The 23,974-nt window shown below is 36.6% G+C and overlaps 1 protein-coding gene across 2 annotated transcripts in view; it reads left to right on the plus strand.

Moving 5' to 3' along the window:
- COL21A1 (collagen type XXI alpha 1 chain) overlaps positions 1-23,974 on the plus strand; it is a 196,317-nt gene that overhangs the window by 78,236 nt on the left and 94,107 nt on the right. Inside the window, exons 4-10 of one of the 2 annotated variants that reach the window (XM_064360972.1) lie at positions 365-533; positions 628-844; positions 3,183-3,356; positions 4,497-4,574; positions 6,451-6,459; positions 6,767-6,850; positions 14,352-14,414. In XM_064360972.1, coding sequence (XP_064217042.1) covers positions 365-533; positions 628-844; positions 3,183-3,356; positions 4,497-4,574; positions 6,451-6,459; positions 6,767-6,850; positions 14,352-14,414 — 794 coding nt within the window. Of the gene's footprint in view, positions 1-364; positions 534-627; positions 845-3,182; positions 3,357-4,496; positions 4,575-6,450; positions 6,460-6,766; positions 6,851-14,351; positions 14,415-23,974 lie in introns of those variants that run through there. The other variant, XM_064360971.1, reaches the window with a different exon arrangement.

The following is a 23,974-nucleotide window of genomic DNA, read 5'->3' on the forward strand; positions in this document are numbered from 1 at the left end:
GGAATCCTGTTCCATTGTTTTCCTGTTCCATAGGTATTCGATTGTCTCATATTGCCTATTGTCTCAATTTGTTGCTAAAGACAATACATTAACAAATATTTATCTTATATTTTTGTTTTACTTTTATGCCCCATTTTTTAGGGAAAAAAGAATATTAAGATTTCACTGTCAAATGTGTAAAATACTTCTACATTTTCTTAGAAAATGTATTCATATACATTTATATGCTATACATTTGTATACGTATGTAGATTTTATAATTCTAGCTATAGAATACTATATTGTCTAATATTTCTCTCTTGCTTTTTCTTTTTTTGTTTGGATAGTCCATGATTAATCAACTTTTATTGCTTTTGCCTTATAGAATCTGTCTGTCCAACACGAATTCCAGTGGCAGCTCGTGATGAGAAGGGATTTGATATTCTTTTAGGTTTAAATGTAAAGAAAAAGGTTAAGAAAAGAATACAGCTTTCACCAACAAAGATAAAAGGATATGAAGTAACATCAAAAGTTGATTTATCAGAACCCACAAGGTATACATTATATGTTGACATAACTCTTTTGGGGGGATATGCCTATGGACATGTCAAGAATTCTTTAAGCTTACACATGCTCTTCTTTTTCTAGCAACGTTTTCCCAGAAGGTCTTCCTCCATCATATGTATTTGTGTCTACTCAAAGATTTAAGGTCAAGAAAATTTGGGATTTATGGAGAATATTAACTATTGATGGAAGGCCACAGATAGCAGTTACCTTAAATGGTGTGGACAAAACATTATTATTTACAACAACCAGCATAATTAATGGCTCACAAGTGGTTACCTTTGCTAACCCTCAAGTTAAGGTAAAGATGCCTGGGATAATACCATGGTTATGATATTCATGGGGAGGCACCATTGGGTTTATGTTTGTTGGGGAAAAGAGGGCTATAATTTTAACATAACTGGAAATATTTTAACTTTATATTTTAATATTTCTGTGTTGAAGAAAACTAACAGAGAAAGGAAAATTGTTTCTTGATCAATATGGGGACAAATGCTGAGGGGAACTGACATATTTTGAGTGCCTACTAGTAGGTGCCAGATACATTTAATTACAATAGCCATCCAGTAAAGAAACCATTGCTCCCATTTTGCAGACAAACTAATATTCAAGGATGTAAGTTCTCCCTCAAAGTAGAACAGCTAATAAGTGATGACGTCAGGAATTAAATTTTGGTCTAGTTCACTTCAAAGTCCATATTGGTCTGTTTTACACTGCCATTTTCTACAGGATATTTACATGAAGACATATCTATTAGAATATTAAATACCAGGTAGATAGTAGGTATGAAATTTACCTATTTAGGAGAACATTTTATTTCTCCAAATGGAATATATATTTAATAGAGTATATAAACTTAAAAAAGTTTATTTTCCAAGTCCTGTTTTCAGAATACAGATGCAATAATTAAAGCAATTAAGTTTTACTCATTATTATACTTATGATAGTCAAAAGGTATATTACACAGTTTAGGAAATGTATATGGTAATATATAATGTGCAGTTTCTTCATTTAGTAAGTATATTACATTAAAAAATTTCTTGTCTGCTATCTTCATTAAAGCCAGTGTGCCAGATTCTGTAAGAAATGGCAGATGAATAAGGCATGTTTCTGACCTTCAAGGAGCTTATTTATAATAGGATATTCAAGGCAACTGGTATCAAATAGAAGTATAAAGTGTTAGTGGAGTGTGGAAGGGAAAATTTGTTCTAACATAAAGTATGAGAAAATCTGCATAAATAAAATAATTTTTGAACTGGACTTTGAAGTATGTATAGCATTTTGATAGAGATGGATGTAAGGGCACATTAAACAAATTATTTAGTATTGAGTAGTCATGTGTGTAACATAATGCTGGGTTTTTATTTAGAGAATGCAAAGAGGCTCCCCTGTTTTAGAATATAACATGCATGGAAGAAAAGGCTCTCTAGGTGTAGGCCCAATTTATGAGGGGCCTGGAAAGCCATATAATGTGGTTTGTACTTTATTCAGTAAATGTTTCATCAGAAGTTCTTGACCATAAGTGTGTCATAGTCAAAGCAATCTTCTCTACTTCTTTTTCTCCTTCTGTCCATAAATAATACTTTCAATCCTAAAGTTAGGCCATGTCTTGGGGATACAGCAATTAACAAGATGGAACATCTCCCCTAACAGAACTATAAGGAGAGAAATTAATTCTAGTGGTGATCTGAAGGATGGCTTGGAAATGAGTGTCAGAGCTCGAGATAGATTTGAAAATTGTTGAAATAAAGCAAGAGTTCCATGAGCCCTAATTATGGCAGTGACAGTGAAAATGAGGAAATGAAATTGAGTTATGTGGAAGAAATATTTTAGGTAAAACTCTCCATCTGGTTAGTTACTGCAATTCAAAGAAAGAAACTTATGTTCAGAGGATGCTATTATGAAGGAAATAGGGTCAGGAAGAAAATTCTAGGGGATAGTTCAAGTTTATATTGTTACATACCTTGTTGGGCTAGTTGTGAAACATCCTCAAAAAATTATCCTAGCTAGTATTAGAATTATAGAACCCATACACAGGGGAGGTACAGGCTGTTAGTGTAGATATGGGAGTTATGACATAGAAGCGATAATTGGCCTGGAGGAATGAATGAGTCAGAGAGTGAAAAATGCCCAGAACAGACCTATGAGAAATGCCCTCATAAAAGGATAGATTGGGGAGAAGAACACTCAAAGACAGAGAGAGAATGAGGAACTAGAGAGGAAGAAGTGAAAATGATCGAGATTGTTTGAATCCCAGAGGTTGAGTGAGAATATCAAGGAAGATTGATTAGTTATGAGGCCCAGAGTTGCAATGAAATAAACAATATGAGGAAGGAAAAAAGCCATTTGGATTCAGCGATTATTAAACTCATTTATGATTTTGAGGGAACCTTGCTTTAGTAAGTTGCTTGACACAACTTCTTTGAGATACGGAATAGGAACTTGGATAAGGATTAATGAAAGAATTCATGGGTAGCATATAAGGTCCAGCCTGGGTCAGGGTGAATTTATAAATAATACAGTCAGTCTCTGTGGCATGAAGTTTCTCAGCAATGGTTAGAAGCAAGGGAGTAAGAACAAAGAAAATAAAATATTGTTAGGGACTTTATTTATGAATCTGCCACACTTTCTTCCTGTAGGTGTTGTTTGATGAAGGCTGGCACCAAATTCGTCTCTTAGTAACAGAGCAAGATGTAACTCTGTATATTGATGACCAACAAATTGAAAACAAGCTCTTACATCCGGTTTTAGGGATCTTCATCAATGGGCAAACCCAAATTGGAAAATATTCTGGAAAAGAAGAAACTGTTCAGGTAGATAAGTAATGATTTGCTCTTTGAAGTATATAAAAGGAAACTTTTACTCCTCGTTTTCACCACATATAATTGTATTTAACTTAGTTATGAATTCCCTTATGTTGTTTGCCAAAATGTGGTCAGTTCATTAGTGAAATTATGTGTAAGCATATGTATTATAATGCAGAATTGGACTTAATATTTTTATAAGAATATGTAGAAAAATGTTCCCCTGGGTTTAGGGTAGAATTCTACATTTCTAGGAAACATTAATGTTTCCCAAGAGAAACATAGTTTAAGTAATGAATGTGGAAAAGAGAATATAGTTTCATTTGTAAGTGGGGCTATAAAAATGTCTTTACAGCTTCAAGGATAAAATTAGATTAATTCATGAGATTAATTCATGTCGGTTCTTCACAAACAAATCTGTTTCTTAAAAATAAAGCAATTGTGGTATGTTCAAATTACACCTGCAAAAGTTTTGTTTTGACTTTTTTGATATCTCCTTAAACTGGAGTATCTTTGTTTGGATGGAGAAATGTGTCTGTAAAAGCCATTTCTAGAAAAATCCTTTATTTGAAAAGGTATGTCCCTCCTGCACTGTTTCCATTAAAGGAAAACTCTCATTTTTAAATGTGTGTTTACACATGTGATCTCTATGAATTAATGCTACATGTCAAATTGTAGTAAATATTTAAACATTAACAGGTGCTGGGCCTACTAATCATAGAACACTCCATGCCACAACTAAATAGTAAAGACCAAAGATGGCTTCTTGAGCCCACCCTATACAATCAGGAATGTTGTAGCAATGTAGGATAAATACAGAAAACCTGGGAAAGCTTTTAAGTGTCCTACAAAATGCTCTTTAGATTAGCTTTTAATACATGAGTACTAAAAAAGCCTCATTGATTTCCTGGAGAAAATTGGAGATTTGCTCTTGGTGCTAGGGAATTTTTCTTTAGGAGTTATGTTGTATCACATCTTTATAGTGTATGTTAAATATTCAAATTTTCTGTTTCTTTGTTTTAGCTAAGTGCTGTGATGTAAACCTTACACAATTACTAACCATCGTGGAGGTTTCTGTGTATCTGAGTTGCTCTTACAAAACAATTCGCTTGTGCCTCAACTTTAACTCTACTGGTTTTGTGTTCTTAGTTTGATGTCCAAAAGTTGCGAATCTACTGTGACCCAGAACAGAACAACCGGGAGACAGCATGTGAGATTCCTGGATTTGTAAGTAGGAGGGATTATTTTTTCCCAGATGTTGCTTTTGTACTTTCAAAGCAATAAATAAAAAGCAGATAATATCTGAGTATTTAATAAGTAGAGTAAATTTTATTTTTAAATGTTAGTGGAAGTAAAGTTAAATGAGGTGAAACATATTTTGAGGTTTATAATTGAAATGAAATTATGTGTTATTGTGCAAGTGTGAATTGAAGATCACAAGGAAATTTTTTTTCCATCATCTATGACTGTGACTATTCTACTGCTCAGGTAAAGCAAAATGAGACCTGCTCCAGAAAAATGTAGGATGCTTTGTCTGAATGTCAGTGTGTGAAATACATTATTATACTTAATGTAATCACGTATAATATAACAATATAATAGTGTATATTACACATGTGGACAGAACACTCCAAACAGTACAGTTCTGAAGAGCTGGAGATAATTATTTTTCCTTTTTACTGACTTTTTTTTTCTCAAAGTGTCAGTGAAATAATGAATACTTTTCTTGGTGTTGATACTTAAGTAAGATTTTATTATAGTTCTAGAATAAAAGCAGTGTTTCTATTTATTTTCATTAATGTGTTAGGAGGAAAAAGGTTATAAGCTAAAATGTCATAGCATCTTATGATGTGTGTGTGTGTGTGAGATCAATCCCCTTTCTCCTGTGCAAAAAATTGGTGTATTACTGCTAGTGGAAATATGGTAGAATGTTGTACAACTTTCTAACATTGTGGATTCCCAGTGATATTTGAGTCAGCCATAGTTTTTAAAATGTGGGTAGTTGGCCGGGAGTCGTGGCTCATGCCTGTAATCCAAGCACTTTGTAGGCCAAGGTGGGCTGATCACCTGAGGTCGGTAGTTCAAGACCAGCCTGACCAACATGGTGAAACCCCGTCTTAAAAATTAAAAAAAAAAAGTGTGTAGTTGTGTTGTCATCAACTTCTCTTTTCCTATCAAATGGAATAATGTATGAATCTACATGTTCTAAAACCTTGAGGACACAGAACAGCACATTTAAAAGATCTGTAATCAAACAGACTTTTCTAGAAAGGATTCATTCTGGGTTTTCTAGATAAATAACTGTTTAAGCATGTTCATTTTTATTTTAGATTTTTATGACTTGAAATATAAATCCTTTTAAAAGCATTAATAAGTCATTGCATTTGAGAATTCATTGTGCATACTTCATTTATTGATGTCTCTCTCTGCGTTCACATATGATCATTACTATTATCCTCTCATATGATGAAGCACAGCTTTATATTGCAGATTTTGAATTCTCACTTCTATTTTATGTTTTAATGTCTCATGTTTTACTCTCAGCTGTGACTTTCTGTGGCCCTTTTGACTTTCGCACCATCAATCCAACCTTATAATTTTTTTAATCTAATTTTTTATTGTTTGGAAAGTTGACTGTCCTTTAAAATTGTATGTTATTCAATAAAACGCAGACTGTTTTTTAAGAAGCTCTCCTAAAGTGCAAAATTTTAATGCATGTAGTTTGTGACTTGCTCAGGTGTGTTTCAGCGTTTTTTTCTGTTTTTTTAAAATGATTTCCTGAAATTTCAAGACAGCATATAAATCTCATCTGGAGGTATTTTTGATCTTGCATGGCCATTATATCAAGTAGCTTTGGTGTTTTAATTTTCTTCTTCTATTCACCTGGAGAAAACATATCCTTCCTGTATCCTCCTATATGAATGGAGTAGTAATAACACGTATAGATAGGTGAGTTTTTAAGATAAATGCAGGCAAATATTTTGGCTCTTGTTGGTTTTCAGATTTCATATATCTCTGATCAGTGAAATATTTGTAAATTAGGTTAATAATTTATAAATTTTATTAAAAACATTTTAAAACACATTTGTTGTTTTTCTTTCAGAATGGAGAGGTAAGCCTGGATACTATTGTTCCCCTTAAGGTGATATTTGTATTGTGGGACTGTTTAGCTCTTTTCCAACAACTGTAAGTATGTATGTTAGACAAATAGAACCCATTTTTATGTAACTTCAATGTATTTAATATTTATAGATTTTTGCGATTTGTAATTTCCTATTGGGTTGGGCTAAATAAAACTCAAAAGCGAATGTAAGATATTTTTACGCTTTTACACAAATATATAAATGCATAAACCCGCGTGTGCATGTACCTGTGTATCTTTCCATGCTTGTTGTCTGTTTCCATTTTTGTCTTTGCAGTGCCTTAACGGTCCCAGTGATGTAGGTTCAACTCCAGCTCCCTGTATTTGTCCTCCGGGAAAACCAGGACTTCAAGGCCCCAAAGTGAGTAACACCTAACTTGCTGTTTTTGTTAAAACTTGCAAACAAGAGCCGGGTAAACCATACAATTCCTAATCACCATTGATCCTGTTGAGAAATTTCTCTCTGATGTCTTAGACAGTTTAAAACCTCAGTTTTGGTTATTTTTTTTCCAGAAAAATAAGTGTATTCTAATCTAGACTAGATTAGAGTACCTTTTGAACCTAAAACTGATATCTGTCCTCCACATTAAACTGAGACAGTATTACTTGTTTGGTTGTTTATTTTCCCCCAAGTACTGCTGCTAGCCCCCACAAACAATACTTCCTTACGATCTGGTTAAAAATGGAGAAAGGACATTTGTTTAAGACATGGTCTAAATTCTTAAATGTCTAAGTTCTTAATTTGTCAAAATAATTTTCAGATGGAAAAAATGAAGTAAGAAATTTTAAATTGATTTTATTATTGTGAGTTTGATGTCTAATTAAAAAATAGAGCCACATATATTTATTTCACTTAATCATGTACTTTTGGGGAGTATATTTTTTCGTCACTTCCATATTACCATATATGCACATGTTCCAGTTATATTGACATATTGATTTGTATACAAATGTACATGTGCATTTTTATATGATTGGAGCCATTGTGTGTGTACTACTTTATAACCAGTTGTTTTGTATATACTATGTTCTGAATATTTTTCTATGCAATTTAATATTAATGACTAAATTTTTAAATAAGTTGTGTTTATTGTGGCATCACTTAGATACAGCCTAAGACACTGAGAAGTGTAGTGGTTTTTCCACCATGGATACATCTTGTTTGTAAATATCACCTAAATAAAATAATGTGTAAATTGAAAGCAAGTATGATTCCCCAAGCAAAAACGTAACGTTTATGTGTATTGATCACGTCTTACTTGAAGTGACCATAATCATTTTTGTTAAATATATTGTAATGTTCATTTAGACTGAATTTTCTGATTAGTGTTTCAATTTTAGTATATATGCTGCCAAAGTCAGTTTGTAGTTAGTATTTCAATCATTAAAACTGAAGAAGTTTTATTTTTTGGACTGCTGGTCCAAGATAATTAAAATCTTTCTATCTTTTATGCATATTTCTCTATTCATTTTCATCCTTAACTGTTAAAATCAAGAAAGATACGGAATTTAAGAAGTATACATTTGATCTGTCATTCAAAGTAAATCTCTGCCTGGCTTTAAATTGGAATGCAATACATGATAATCAATTTATTGTAAATTATTTTTAGATAGCATTTAGAAAAGTTAATCCAAATCATCTTTAAAGTAACCATCTATTATTTAATATGCCTTGACATAAAGGAGAAATACCTATAAAATTCTCCTGGGAGAATGTAACCTGGAAGACACCTTGGTGTGTCTCACCAATAGATTCTTTTAAAAATATATATTCATGTAATGTATTCCACTTGGAATAGTATACATAAAAGTAATTTGACCTGCATGAGATATAATGTGTAAATCAGAGACCCATGCTCTCTGACCTATCAAAGCCTAGAGTGTTTTTCTGACTCTCAGTGAACTTCAAGCCACCTCTCCCGTCTCCAGGGTCTCCAAGGGGCTGTTCACTTTGCAGAGACACCTGAAGCCTCTGATGTTTTCTGATTATCATTTGTGGTCCTATAGATGTCTTGTAGTGTCACCTATTTTTACTCATGTACTTGCTACACTAAATTTTTAGCACACCCGTTGTCTTATCTGGTGAAGCCTCTAATTTTTAATTTTTCCAAGTATCATGTGTTTCTCATTTTCATTTTCTTAGTCATAATCTAGCCCTATTGCCACCTACTACTCTAAGCGAAATTGCAGTTTTCCACCAATCTTGAAATTGGCATGCCTTTTTGATCTGCTTTCCATTTTCTTCAGAAAATCTGGCAGGAGGACAGGAACACACACACACTCTTCCATCCATTTAGGGCTCTTTATCCTGGAAGTGGTTCCTTACTCAGATCACCGACCTGTGTGTGAAAAACAGAATCCCTAGCAACATTCTTAGTTGCACTTTTATTCTGGCTTAGAAAGTTAATAGGGTTTTAATTAGTTCAACAGAACCTGAATTTAAACAGATGAGACAAGTTTACTTTAGATTCCACTGAGGCTTATTGGCCATTTTTGTTATACGCTTTCTGGAAAGTTTTGCAGAACTCCATCAAAAGATATGGCCTGTGAAGAACAGATCTAGCCTTTCTGTTAGTCAGAAATAGAGTTTTAGGAGCTGAGTGTTGGGCCGAGACTAAAACAGAAGATAAATTTTTGTATTGATGAATGGGTAAGTGCTGATTCTATGATAGTTTTTCTTTTTTAAAGTTCTTTAGATTTCTGGAAAATATAACAACATTGTTTAAAAAACCAGGTTAAAATGACAAGGTACATCACACTTAGACTTATCATGTTATTATAACTCTTCATCAGGCATCAAAAAATTGTCTGTCACTAGACTGTGAGCCCCGGAAGAACACCTTATTTTTTATCCCTAATGACAAACATAGAGAATGATTAATGAATCCGTTGGAATCATTTGGATATGCCATACCTTCTTTTGTTCACAATGAAGGTTAATAAAAAGAACATTCTCCTTTGGCACTCTAGTCTGGCACAGTGCTTAACAATAATAATTTTTGTTGAAGGAATTATGAAATTTTCAAAACAATAAGATCCTCCCCTCCCCTGTTTCACCTATAGGAAACGGTTCTGTTCTGCATGAAAGATCCGAGTCAACCCCAGTTTGCAAATAACTTCCTTTTAAATGACCCATGCATGCAGGTAACAGCTTCTCCCCCTACTTCAGTAGCCAGAGGAACATCTGTAGGAACAAACTCCTACATTTGTTCTAACCTTAATGTTAGCTGTATTAGGTCAGAAGTGGAAAGAGACATTTTTATCTTTTTTAGGTTAGGGCAATTTTTTAATAACTTCTTTGCTCCAAGATACCACTTTTACTGTAGCCATATCTCTGATGATACCCTTTGTTATACCCTAATAATTTTGCCAATTAGAGATTCATTGGGACTATCAAGGTACCCTCTGTCTAAAACACAAAACCCTTTGGAAAATTTCAAGGGCCAAGGGCATTCACATTTTTTTTTTTTTGAGACGGAGTTTCGCTCTTGTTACCCAGGCTGGAGTGCAATGGCGCGATCTCAGCTCACTGCAACCTCTGCCTCCTGGGTTCAGGCAATTCTCCTGCCTCAGCCTCCTGAGTAGCTGGGATTACAGGCACACACCACCATGCCCAGCTAATTTTTTATATTTTTAGTAGAGACGGGGTTTCACCATGTTGACCAGGATAATCTCGATTTCTTGACCTCGTGATCCACCCGCCTCGGCCTCCCAAAGTGCTGGGATTATAGGCGTGAGCCATAGCGCCCTGCGGGCATTCATATTTTTATGTTAAATCTTTTCAAACTGAATAGAGTACTTCTAGCTTCAGGGAGTGGTACTTGGGTTAGGAGGGAGCAAAGAGGTTGGTTTTGGAGAGTGGAATAGGTCTTAGGTCAGATACTCTTGTGGGGACCAGGGGGGGTAGCATGAAGCCGTAAGGTTTTTGAAATGAAGACTTGAAAACATCATATTTGGGCTTATATGAAGAATTTCAAAGACATTTGCCTTGGATGAACAACTTAAAATATGAGCTTATTTTTATAAGCACAACTGTTTCTTACTTTATTTATGGTTACATTGCTTGAGAGACCATATTCAGAGATGTTTTAGCTTAGTCCATGACATTTCCACTTCATCAACAACATAAAAATCCTTCAGCACAAATTCAGATCAACATAAATAGATACTGCTTTTCAGCTGAATACATATTTTTGAAAATTCAAAATGTGCAAATGTTTCAGCTAAATTAGAATAAAGTGGATTGGAATTTAGTCACAGTTTTATAATAATAAATCATGCATCTAATTTAACATATTGGGGAATTTTTTTTCCACGTTGGATTTTCTAGCATTCCTCAGTCTGGTTCTGATCAGTGTGTTATTGTGGACGGGAATGGTAGTGTTTAGGAGTTTGGACCCTGGAGCTGAACTGGTTGGGTTTGAATCCCATCTCTAACACTGCTGTATGACCCTGGGCAAGTTACCTAAGTTTCCTGGCCCTTAGATTTTCTATATAGAAAATGGGAATAACAAAAGTACCTGCTTCATAGGATTATTACAAGAATTCGGTAACTCAATATGTGCAAATCTGTTGGACCAGTGCTTAGCATGTAACAGTCAATAAAGGTTGAGTGTCAGCCTTATTAACAGTAATAAAATTGGCCTTCTCGCCAATCAGCTTAATTAATTAGGATTTTACTTTATTCTTCCAGTTTTATAGCAACAATACCAAATCTACCTGAGTTTTTGCCAGTAACTCAGTGACAGCAATACTCAAAATAACCAGTCAATTCTAACAGCAGTGGCAGAACCTAAAAGAGATTATTTTCCTCTTCTGACTGTTGACCAGTGTTATGGTCCTTATGAAGTCACATTGTATTTATCTTGTGGGTAATTTTTTCATTTGGGAACTTAATTTTGGTTAACTGATAACATTATTATTAAATATCTTTTTTATGATTTTATGCTGCATAAAACAGGAATATGCACACTCTTCCACCCTTTTCTGTGCCAAATTTTTATTTCAGCCTGATAATGATAGAGATTAAACGCTCTTAAATGCTTTTGATATCTTAGATTTTGCTGATAATTAATATTCTACAAATAAGTGGGTCAATAACAGATTTTATTTGAAGTACATCAGACAGAAAGTAGTTACTGAATCTCTGCTTGATACCTAGCATTGTAACAAAAAAACAAAAAAATGTAAGGCTGGGTGCGGTGGCTCACGCCTGTAATTCCAGCACTTTGGGAGGCAGAGGCAGGTGGGTCACAAGGTCAGGAGTTTGAAATCAGCCGTGCCAACATTGTGAAAACCCGTCTCTACTGAAAATACAAATATTAGCTAGGTGTGGTGGTGTGTGCCTGTAATCCCAGCTACTCATGTATCTGAGGCAGGAGAATCACTTAAACCCGGGAGGCAGAGGTTGTGGTGAGCCAAGCTTGTGCCATTGCACTCCAGACTGGGCGACAGAGCAAGACTCCATCTTAAAAAAAAAAAAAGGTAGAAAATTCAGACCTTGCTATAGAGTCTCAATCCAAACAATAAATGAAGGCTAACCAAGGGAAAACTTTGAGACAACACTAGTTATGAATAAGTGATTTAAGAGCTGTCATAGGATTTCAGTAGAAAAAGACCCCAGGAAAAAATGGAGTAACAAGAAAGGTGCAATGAGAATTTTCTTTTATTAACTCTAGAGTGGAAAAAGAGGACAATTTATTCCAGGGAGAAAGAAAGGATAGAATTTCTTGAAAGGCAGCGAGTTCAATCAGCACATGGGTAAGGCAGGATGATAGGGAGGCTGGATATTATAGACCTTCTCAAAATGAGAGAGAAATTCTAACTCCCTAGAGACCCAGAAGGTTGTTTCCTAATGCCCTGCCAGCATTGCAAGTCCTCGGATTGGAATTACAAATTATATTTATTCAGCAAGACATTACATGTTTCAGTATTATCTTCCCCTCCTTGGATTTACAGCTCTTCTTTCTGTCTTTTAAAAATGACATTTCCCTTCTCAACCTTTCCTCAGACTAAGCCTCTTGGGGGGCAGCTGCTAAGTGAACAGCTCATCCGTGCTTTATTGGTTCCTTAATAGAGTTCACTTAGTTCTTTCCATATTTTTCCTGTTGTTTCAGGAACAAATCTCCCTAGCCAGGAGTCTGAAGTAGTGTTTCCATGAAATTTGGCTCTTTAATAGTACCCTTAATCACTGGGTATGTGATTGATTTCTATGTGAATGATTTTTTGATAAAATAGTAAAGATATCAAGCTCATTGGTTCACACTCATAATACGAGCACTTTGGGAGGTTGAGGTGAGAGGATCACTTGAGCTCAGGAGTTCAAGACCAGTCTGGGTAATATATTGAGACCCTACCTCTACAAAAAATATAAAGATTAGCTGGGCACGATGGCCTGTACCTGTGATTCCAGCTACGTAGTTGGCTGAGGTGGAAGGTTCACTTGAGCCTGAGGAGTTGAAGCTACAGTGAGCTGTGATCACACCACTGCACTCCAGACTGGGTGACAAAGCAAGACCCCATTTCAAAAACAAAAAACCAAGTGAAGAATTAATAGAAATCGTTTGCTTCTATATAGGAATATACTGATACTTATGGCAGAGACTTCGTATTTTTCAGCAAGATGCTCCATTTAGACTTCACGGATTCAGAGATAGATACATATGATATTTTTTAGCATTTCTTAGAGCTAAAGTATAAAACACATTCACCTCACAAAAATGTTGCTTTCATGTTTTTTTTTTTTATGTGGGTGGTGACCATCTGAATGGTCAGTACTGGCCATTGGGCAGCATGCAAAATTCCATAGAGTGTGACTGAGCTCATTGCCATGTGGTAGGAAACACTGTTCTTTAATGATCTTAGGTGTTTAAGGATAAAGGTTTTTTCTTCATGTAAATATTACATGTATTCAAGGATTATGGGACTTGGAATAGAGTTGTTTGGCTTGGGCCTTGCTCTCATAGTAGTATTATGTTAATTTCAGATTGCAAGTATAGACAGAGTAACACAGCAACACACTTACAGGATTGAAAGAAATGAGAGTTATGCAGCTTTAAACTTGAATTCTATACGAGAGATCACATGGTCTACACACTATTTTTAAAATAAATATGAGTTAAGTTGTATTATAGGACATTGATGTGTGTGTGTGTGTGTGTGTGTGTGTGGTAACTTTTAGGATTAAGTCTATAGGCTGGGCACAGTGGCTTATGCCTGTAATCCTAGCACTTTGGGAGGTCCAGGCAGATGGATCATTTGAGGTCAGGAATTTGAGACCAGACTGGCCAACATGGTGAAACCTGTCTCTGCTAAAAATATAAAAATTAGCCATGTGTGGTGGCACATGCCCGTAGTCCCAGCCCCTCGAGAGGCTGAGACAGGAGAATTGCTTTAACCCAGGAGGTGGAGGTTGCAGTGAGCTGAGATTGCATCACTGCACTGCAGCCTGGGTGACAGAGCAAGACTGTCTCAAAAAAAAAAAAAAAAAAAGCCTTATGAGTCAAATATTTCTATTATGGAGATCATATTTGCTATGACACTTTATAGTTTGTTCAGAATTCTAAAAATGTATCCTGCCATAAATGTGCACATTTTGCATCAGTGAAAAATAGTTGCTGTAGTTACACTTGGTGTGGTCACATAAATAAATCATTGGAAGTTCAATATAATAAAATGCATTCATTAAGTAAGCATTTAAAATCTGACAATTTTTTTAGACTTTTTTTTTTTTTAACTTTCGTTTTTAACATACAAAAAAAAAAGCCTCAGATAATGGAATTGGTTTTGAACTTTTATTGGTCCTGACTGCACCAATGTGGCTGGTTGTTTTGTACTCATAAGTTTGTTTGCTTCCTGCTTAGGGTGACCCTGGACTGCCTGGGAACCCTGGCTACCCTGGACAACCTGGTCAAGATGGTAAGCCTGTGAGTACTGAAAGCTTAGTCATCTCCGGTATATCTGGGATTATGGTGTCAAAGTAAAAGTTTTGCTGAGCAAAGTTAAATAGGCAAGAATGGCTTTATTCGTGACTGCTGCCAGAGGAAGCATAGACTGAACTCAACTCTGTTGAAACAAAGGGAACTAGGGTGTGTGAGCACTAGGACAAGCTAATGGAAAAGTAGTAGAGGACTTTGGATGGGAGGTTGATCAATAGCGTTAAGCACATTGAGTTATTTCACAGTTTGCAAATGTTTGCCTCTGTGAAGTCTGCCTTTGCTAATTAGTGCTCATCAAAGTTAGGCACCTGCCCTCCCTTAGACACTGGAAGATAGTGGGGGCACTGTCCTCTTTGATGATTACATTTCGAAGGGGTAGCTCACAGGTCCTTGAGAAAGACATTTCTGGGCTATAAAATTGGCAAGTAGCTTTTTAAAACATTTACATCTCAAAGGAACAGAAAGAATTTACAATTATAAATTCTCTAAAGCAAATGCTCTAAGGAAAAGGGAGGTCAGAGATTCACAGTCAGGAAGAAATCTGCCTCAGTTTACTCAAGCTGAGAAGAATGTTAAGGCCACTTTGACAATAGAGTTAATGTTCAATAAAAAATATTGTCCAGTGAGTTCTTAGTATCATGAATGGCTCGTTTTAGAAATACTATTGTCTTTTCTCCGCATGTCTATGGAAGCTTTCAAGTTAAAAACCCTTTTAAAGGTAATATTATTTTCCTAAAAATGTATACACTGGAATATATTTATAGTCTGACTAAAAATATAATATCCTCTGAGTCTCAATGAAACTTTAGAGATGTAAAGGGAACATAAATCAACTTTAAAGCACTTTAGGCAAATATTTATAGGTAAGTCACTATCAGCATGTTAATAAGAGTAAACAAACATTAAGAATTAGCTTTTGGCTGGGCATGGTGACTCACGCCTGTAATCCCAGCACTTCAGGAGGCTTAGGTGGGTGGGTCGGGTGGATCACTTGAGACCAGGAGTTTGAAACCAGCCTGGCCAACTTGGTGAAACCCCATATTTATTAAAAAAAAATACAAAAATTAGCTGGGTGTGGTGGCACACACCTATAATCCCAGCTACTGAAGAGGCTGAGGCACAGGGATCGCTTGAACATGAGAGGCAGAGGCTGCATGAGCTGAGATCATGCCAGCCTGGGTGACAATGTAAGACGGTCTCAAAAAAATAAATAAATAAACATAAAAAATAAATAAATAAAAAGGAATTAGCTTTTGAATGTTTGAATGTTAGATCATAATTGTCACCAAAATAAAGTATTTCCTGAGATTTTCTTTATCATGAGACATTAATTCTTACCGTGAAAGAGTGGGAATGTTTGCATTGTGAATCAAAATTGTTGAAAGAATGAAAGAACCATAGATATAATGTGAAATGATTAATACCTTAACCATGAGAGTGGAAGAGTTGCTTAAGTTCCTGAGAGAAATTTCCTAAGAAAAATAACAACAACAACAACAAAAATAGCAGATTTTGAAGAAGTAGTAATGTGCTGAGGCTTTTTATACTAGTTTTGCATGGGAAAGGGATAGATAAGCAGATAAACGTCTCTAGAGAAAGATCATCAAAAAGGGAAGTTAATTATCCTTAGCAAACTAATACAGGAAACCAGATACCGCATGTTCTCACTTATAAGTGGGAGCTAAATGATGAAAACTTGTGGACGCATAGAGGAGAACAGTATACATTGGAGCCTATTTGAAGGTGTAGGGTGGGAGGAGGGAGAGGGTCAGGAGAAATAGCTAATGGATACTAGGCCTAACACCTGGGTGATGAAATTATCTGTGCAACAAACCTCCATGACATAAGTTTACCTAGATAACAAACCTGCACCTGTACCCTAAACTTACAATAAAAGTTAGAAAAAGAAAGCAAACTTGGGGAAATTTTTTTTTTCTTAAAAAAAAGGGAGGCTGGGCCGGGCACTGTGGCTAATGCCTGTAATCCCAGCACTTTGGGAGGCTGAGGCAGGCAGATCACGAGGTCAAGAGATCAAGACCATCCTGGTCAACATGGTGAAACCCTGTCTCTACTAAAAATACAAAAATTAGCTGGGTGTGGTGGCACGTATCTGTGGTCCCAGGTACTTGGGAGGCTGAGGCGGAAGAATTGCGTGAACCCAGGAGGTGGAGGTTGCAGTGAGCCGAGATTGCACCACTGCACTCCAGCCTGGTGACAGAGCAAGACTGTGTCTCAAAAAAAAAAAGGGAGGCTGAAGGGGTAAACAAAAATGTTAGCCACCTGGAGATGCAGAGAGCTAAGGCGATGTTGTGTGGTTGTTGGGGGAGCATTATTTTCAGCTCACGCACAGGGAGAAAGTGTGAGGGCAATCCACTTAGGGACTTTGAGACGGAAAGTGATTTGATTTGTTTTGTGATTTAGAACGATAAATATAAATGCTATTTGGAGAGGAGATTACATGAGTGCAAGAGTAGAAGAGACTACGCAGGAGGTTGTTTCACGATTCTGAGTGGTAAGAGTAGTTCGTACTAGGGTGATATGGTGGGAGAAGTAGATTCTGGGTTAGTCTTAATGTAAAGCTGACTAGAATTGCTGGCACATGTAGATATAGGGTATGAAAGGAGGAGAGGAGTCAAAGAAGAATCAAAGGAGTACAGCTTGAGCTACTGGGTGAATTGTGGTGCCATTTACTGCACTGGGCAAGACTTGGAGAGACACAAGTTTTATAGTAGTGTCTTAGTCCATTTTCTGTTGTTATCACAGAATACCACAGACTAAGTAATTTTTAAACAAAGGTTCATTTGACTCATTATTCTATGGGCTGGGAAGTCCAAGAGCATGGCACTAGCATTTGGTAAGGTCATGGTAGAAATCGTCACATGATGAGGGCATGAGTGAGAGGTAGTGGAGTGGGAGTAAGCAAGAGAACAAGGGGGTCAGTCAAATTCATCCTTTTTTAATCAAGAATTCACTTCCTTGGAAACCAACCCACTCCCACAGTAATGACCTTAATCTCTTCATGAGGGCAGTGTCTCTGTGGCCTAACTACCTCTTAAAGGCTCCACATCTTACTACCATTACAGTAGCAATTAATCTCAATGTGAGTTTTAGAGGGGGAAGACATTCAAACCACAGTGGGGGGAGGAATTGGGACTATATTCTTGTATATTCTTGGACAGGTTTGAGGTGTCCAGTTGGGACTTATTTTCATGTAGATGCATGCAAAATCATGAGAGCAGATGAGATCACTTAGGAAAAAAATACAGATAAATAAGAGAAGGTGGCAGGAGACTGACCATAGGGCTCTCTTACAGGGGAAAAAGAGGAAGTGGGTCTAGCCAAGGAATTTGGGAAGGACTGATCAGTGAGATGGGAGGAAAACCAGGGAGTGTCATCCTATTAGGTGTGTTATTGTTGTCAATAGATTCAGAAGAATCAGGCCTATAACTAGACCATTGAATTTGCTATAGGAGGGTATTTGAGGAGTTTGATGAGTAGAATTTCAGGGAGGGTAGTACAAACAACAGATTGAAATGAATTAAGCAGAGAGTGGGAGATAAGAGAAATGATGACAGTGAATATAGATGCTTTTTTTGAGAGATCTAAAGGGAAGCAGAGACACAGAGCAGTAGAATTGGGGTGGTGTTTTAAAAGCAGGTTTTTTTTTTTTTTTTTTTTTTTAATGGGAGATATTGTAGTTTTTTTTTCATAGTGATGAAAAGAAAAAAAGTCAAAGTTTGGAAGGTAAGGAATATTTTCAGGAAGAAAATCTATATGTAGGTTGGAGGGCATTGATTCTAGTTACAAAAGGAGAGCTTGTCCTGGATGAAGATTGTGAGCAGTTAAATCTTCTTATGAGATAGAGGTCGAGCCAATAGCACTGAAATAGCTATGTGGGCTATTTTTGGGGAATAAATTGAGGAATTATCATAAGATTGCTTCTATTTGAATGGAACTGGATTGAGTGAATAGACTCCAAACTTAACCTCTCACCTTTTGTATTTATCTTCAACTCCCATTATATGCCAACATTTGCCTTATAATTTCTCTTATAATCCATTCCTTTCTCACTTTAATTAAAGTCTCACATGACTTCATTGCATTTCCTCACTGCATTTCCTTAATCTCACTGAAGATACTTCCCTGAGGTCCTTTGTGAGTTTTGCTCTAATTATACTGGGTGAGCTGAGTTTTATAAATGTGAGCCTCCTTGGCTTGGAGACCCCTTCCCTGGAAACTACTTTTTTGTTACTGGCAGCTGAAGTGCTGTACTGACTCCAAAGCCAATACATTTCACACACTGATGTCATCTGCTGATGCCTCATAATGATACAGAGCTCCCTGATAGCACTATTAAATTATTTAGGCCTTCTTTTTAGTGATACAAAATCCCGGGCAATGTTTGGAGGTGAGTGCTGAGCAGGCCTTCCACAAGCTATTGGCCCTTGGTTTTTTTTGTTTAAAAAAAAATCTTCCCATGCATGTGGTACTGGAGGTGAGTTATTGTTGGCCTGATATAATGCTCATGGATATTGCTCTATGACTCTGACTAAAGTTATAATAGACTTAGTGCCTCATCTCATTCAGTGCATGTATGTGTTTTGGTGTCTGTGTGTATGATTTTATACATAGATCACCATGGTAGTATCTGATAGTAGTCTCAAAGAAAAATGCAACTGTGATAGGAAGAATAATGGTCCCTCAAAAATGTCCATGTCCTAATATTTAAGACTGGTAAATGTGTTGCTTTACATGCAAAAGGGACTTTGCAGATATCATTAATTTAACGTTCTTGAGATGGGAGATTGTCCTGGATTATCTAGGTAGCCAGATATAATCACAAAGGTCTTTATGAAAGGGAGGCAGGAGTGTCTTAGTCAGAGAAAGAGAGTCAGTGATGGAAGCAGAAAACACAGTGAGGTAATCATGAGCCCAGGAATGATGGTAGCCTCTAGAAGTTGGAAAAGGGAAGCTCCCCTTGAGCTTCCACAAGGAATGCATTCTGGCTGACACCTTAATTGTATCTAAGATTCCTTTCAGACTTCTGACCTCTGAAACTGTAAGGTAATGAATTGTTGTTTTAAGCCACTATGTCTGGGGTAATTTGTTACAGCAGCAGTAGGAAACTGATGTATCAGCCCAAATCCTGTCTTCCCAAAGGTATGACTTTTTCTTAAATATCCAGCCCCTTCCCCTAGTCTCCCCTTTTCCCCCATGTTTCATTCCCTCTGCAGGGGGTGTGAGGTTGGGTGGTCAGGCAGGAAGAACAAGCAAGCCTGGGAGCCAAAACAGCTGAGGGTCATTAGTATGTGTTCAAGGCCAGGACCCAGTGGGAGTGAGAAGGTGTGGGTGGGGCCTCTGGCTTGGCTATTGGAGCCATCTGGACCAAGGAAACTTGGATGGAACAATTTGAAGGGAATTCTGCTTTGTTTGGACTTGTTTCTGTGCAACCCCCCTCAATAAGCAATTTGAATATCTTTCACACATTATAACCAGGCCAAGCCAACTGAAACTTTAAATAGGAAATTATTCCACTCTGGAGAAATACTAATTTTCATAAGGGAAGTGCCTTCAACCAAAATTAAAGAGCTATTTCAGATCCTTCCATTTCTTTCTCAGTTCTCTGTCAGTTAAATAATCTCTGTCAGCACAGTGTCTGAACAAATTATTGTTTTACTATTTTAACATTACAAAAGAGGTAGGGGAAATATTTATATATCCTGCCAGGTACTTCAGAAAAATACAACTACTAAAGGCATTGTACAGATGTAGCATTGATTTGTTAAGAAGGCCATATGTGGAAATAGCACTAGCTTATGAGTTTATAGAAGTTTACATTTTTACAGTGCTCATTTCTCTTTTCTGTTATCATTAGTTACTCTTTATGAAGTACTGTACTGAAGCAAAAGCCCAAGCTGGTCATTGGAGAGATCTGGGGTTGTTTAACTCTTTGTTGAGCAAAGCTGCTTTGCTGTTATAGGCCTCAGTTTTTTCATCTGGAAAATGAGAAGATGTTTCCAGATGAGGCCCAGGTTCTCTCTAATCTGATATTCTAAGATCCCATGGGCTGGGTGCAGTGGTTCACGCCTGAAATCCTAGCACTTTGGGAGGCCAAGGCGGATGGATCACAAAGTCAGGAGGTTGGTAACATCCTGACTAACATGGTGAAGCCCCGTCTCTACTAAAAATACAAAAATGAGCTGGGTGTGGTGGTGTGAAAGCCAAACTCATGACAGCGGCCTGAAGAACTAGGGTTACTACTTGGGAAGCTGAGACATGAGACTCGCTTAAACCCAGGAGGCGGAGGTTGCAGTGAACCAAGCTCATGCCACTTCATTCTAATCTGGGTACAGAGCAATACATGTCCTCAAAAAAAAAAAAAAAAATTCCATGAAGACCATTAGATTTGCTAAGAGAGAAGTAGACTAAGCTGTAGAATTCTAGAGATGATTTTCTGTATTAATGGTCTTAGGAAGTGAATTGGGAAAACTGATAGTTCACTGCTACCAATAGACAAAAGAGTGGATTGGTCACCAGGTCACAGTTGGTGATTCAGCTCCCCCCGACCTTGCCCCTTTAATGTGCCTCTGCAGTGCACTAGAGGTGCCCACAGGGGCCAGCCTTCTATGTAGGATTAAATCTCATAGAAATAAATAGCAGTCATCACAGGTGGGGAATTTCAAAGTCACATGACTGATCAAACCACAAAAATATAAAGTACTAGTTGGGGGAAGGTTAATAGGAAATGAATTTGGATAGGGAAGAAGGAGAAGGAAGGGACGATGGCATAGAGTTCTTTAGGCCATTGTCATGAGTTTGGCTTTCAGTTGGAGTGAGCGATGGAGTAACTGGAGTAGAAAACTGATGTGATCTAACTTATTTTAAAAAGAAATTACTTCGGCTTCTGAGTTGAGAGTAGATTTTAGGGACATGAGGGCAAACACAGAAAGAGAAGTCAGGAGGCTCTTATAATAATTCAGGGGTGACATGATGGCAGGTAGGGTCAGAGTGATAGTGGTGAGGTGAAGAGAACTGCCTGCATTTTGGGTATATTTTGAATTTAGAGCTGAAAGGACTTGCTGATCTATTGGATATGGGTTTGCAAGAAAGAGAGAAGTCAAAGGGGACACTATGGATTCATGCGAGAATGGAGGAGATAGAATTTGGTGAGGAATTTTGGTGAGAATGTGGTTTTAGCGAAAACCACATCAGGAGTGTGGTTTTCACTATGTTAAATTTATATGTTAGACATTCAAGTAGAAATTCTAGGCAGGCAGTTGAATATGGAAGTCTGACATTTAGGGTGGGTTCTTTTCTTGTGAAGTATCTTTTCATGTCCTTTGCCTATTTTCTATAGGAGTGAGGGTATATTTCATATGGACCAATAAGATCTTATGCATTAAGATAATTAATTCTTTGCTATATATGGTGCAAATGTTTCATCTAACTACTCATTTGGTTTATAATTTTAATTTTTGGAAATGTAAGATTTCCCCAGAATGTGTTTTCTTTTTTTTTATTAGTTCCAGTGCTATTTTTCTTTAGCATGAAATACTAATGTATGTTAATTTTGTTTATTATTATTTTTAATGACTAAGTCTTGATTTCATCAGAAATGTATTTTTGTATTTGAGGTGATATGAAGATCCAAAAAGATTTGGAGAATGTAGAAAATGAGCTATTTATAGCAAAATTCAACTGGAATAAATGTATGGGTCTAGTCTTTGAGATGTTATTTAATCTTGGTGAAAAGGGGATTATAATAGGGCTGCCTAAAAGGCTGATACAACTTTTTGACATAGTTTGTAAATCCGTAGCATCTATGTTAGAGAGATGACAGTCCTGCCTCTGGAGTATTAGATTTGGGCTAGAACTGTTCACTTGAGGGACATGGAGGAACTGGAATTGATTCAGAAGAGTGTAACTTGGAGTGAGCAAGAACCCAGAAGGCAGCCTGAGAGGGAGGATTCACTAAACTTCAGGTATAATCCAAACAAGAGATGCTATTTTCAAATATTCACAAATGATGATAGAGAATAGGAGGATGGGGGGGACAAGCAGTTCTCAGGCTTGCAGAGTACACTTATTGAGGGTGAATAACTAATAAAGCAAGTAAGACCTGTGGGATAAGCTTATTTATCATGCTTTCCTTCTTCCAGACCCTTAACTGAATAGGGTGCCAATTGTGGAACTCAACAGTTTAAAAGCTGTGAGGAATTTGGGGCTGAGTGCCATGAAGATTAAAGAATTGGAAAATGGAATACAACTGGATAAAGGCGAAATAAATGGCTATTATTTAGCTTGGAGAAAAGAATTACAAGAGATGGCTTAGCTGTGAAGTGTATGAAACACATTCTAAATAGAACAGTTTCTACCTGAACTCTCACTTCAGTTTGAGCTCCTCGGCAAACAGATTTATTCATTTAGGTTATGTGGTCCCTATTCTTTTCTTTTCTTTCTTCTCTTGAGTCTCACTAATAAGTTAAAATAGGAACCATTTACCTCAAATGAACTATCCTACACTTGGGCAGTTTATCTTTTTTTTTCTGTAATAAAATCTTATTTGAAACTATGTCTTCGTAAGGCTTTTCTAGAGAAAGCTTTAAGCTTGGTGAAAAGAGATCACTATATGAAATGTGGCTGCCTAAGTGGCTGATACAATGTTTGGCATAGTTAGTGGATATGTGACATCTGTGTTGAAAGAGATGACGGTCCTTCTTGTGGAGTGTTGGATTTGGTTTAGATTCCACATTTGAGGGGCATGCAGGAACTGGAATTCATTCAGACGAGCATCACTGGGAATATGTACAACTCAGAAGACAGCCTATGAGGAAGGGTTTACTGAACTTTGAGTATAATCCAAACAAGAGATAATATTTTCAAATATTCAAGAATGATGGTAGAGAAAAAGAGGACAGGGAGGAAAAACTAGCTCTCAGGCTTGCAGCGTACCCTTGGCAGGGGGTAATTGGTTAGTAAAACGAATAGGACCTATGAGATGAGCCTGACCAACTAATTCGTTTTTCTTCAACGTTCTCCTTCTGGGAAGATCATATGTAGATTATTCCATGTTTATCTCACATGTCTCTTAAATAGATTACTTAGATATATATTATAGGTAGCATATACAATAATGTGTGTAGACATTACATATATACACACTAATGTTATTTATATATTAAATTATTCAAAGAATTGGTCAGTGACACATCTAACATCTGTGATTCTAAAGATAAATTTGTGCATATGAATGTCGGGCTGTTTCTACTATTAGAGTTCTTGGTAGTGATGACTGGTTGAACTCAATAATTATTGATTTGTTTGTTTATTTATTCTGTCATTTACTCATTCATATACCTATACTTGTAGGGTGTTTACTGTATTTCTGGTACTCTTCTGGGCTAGGGATATATAGCAATAAACAAAACAGAAAGAAGAAAAAGCGAAAAACAACCCCCAGCCTTGTCATTTTTAAGCTCACATTGCATTGGGGAGAAACTGGTAATAAATACACACACACAACATCAGATGGTGTTAAGTACTGTGGA

This window comes from Aotus nancymaae, unplaced genomic scaffold (assembly GCF_030222135.1).
Source record: "Aotus nancymaae isolate 86718 unplaced genomic scaffold, 86718_ANA_hifiasm-v0.15.2.pri h1tg000040l, whole genome shotgun sequence".
Taxonomy (NCBI): Eukaryota; Metazoa; Chordata; class Mammalia; order Primates; family Aotidae; genus Aotus; species Aotus nancymaae.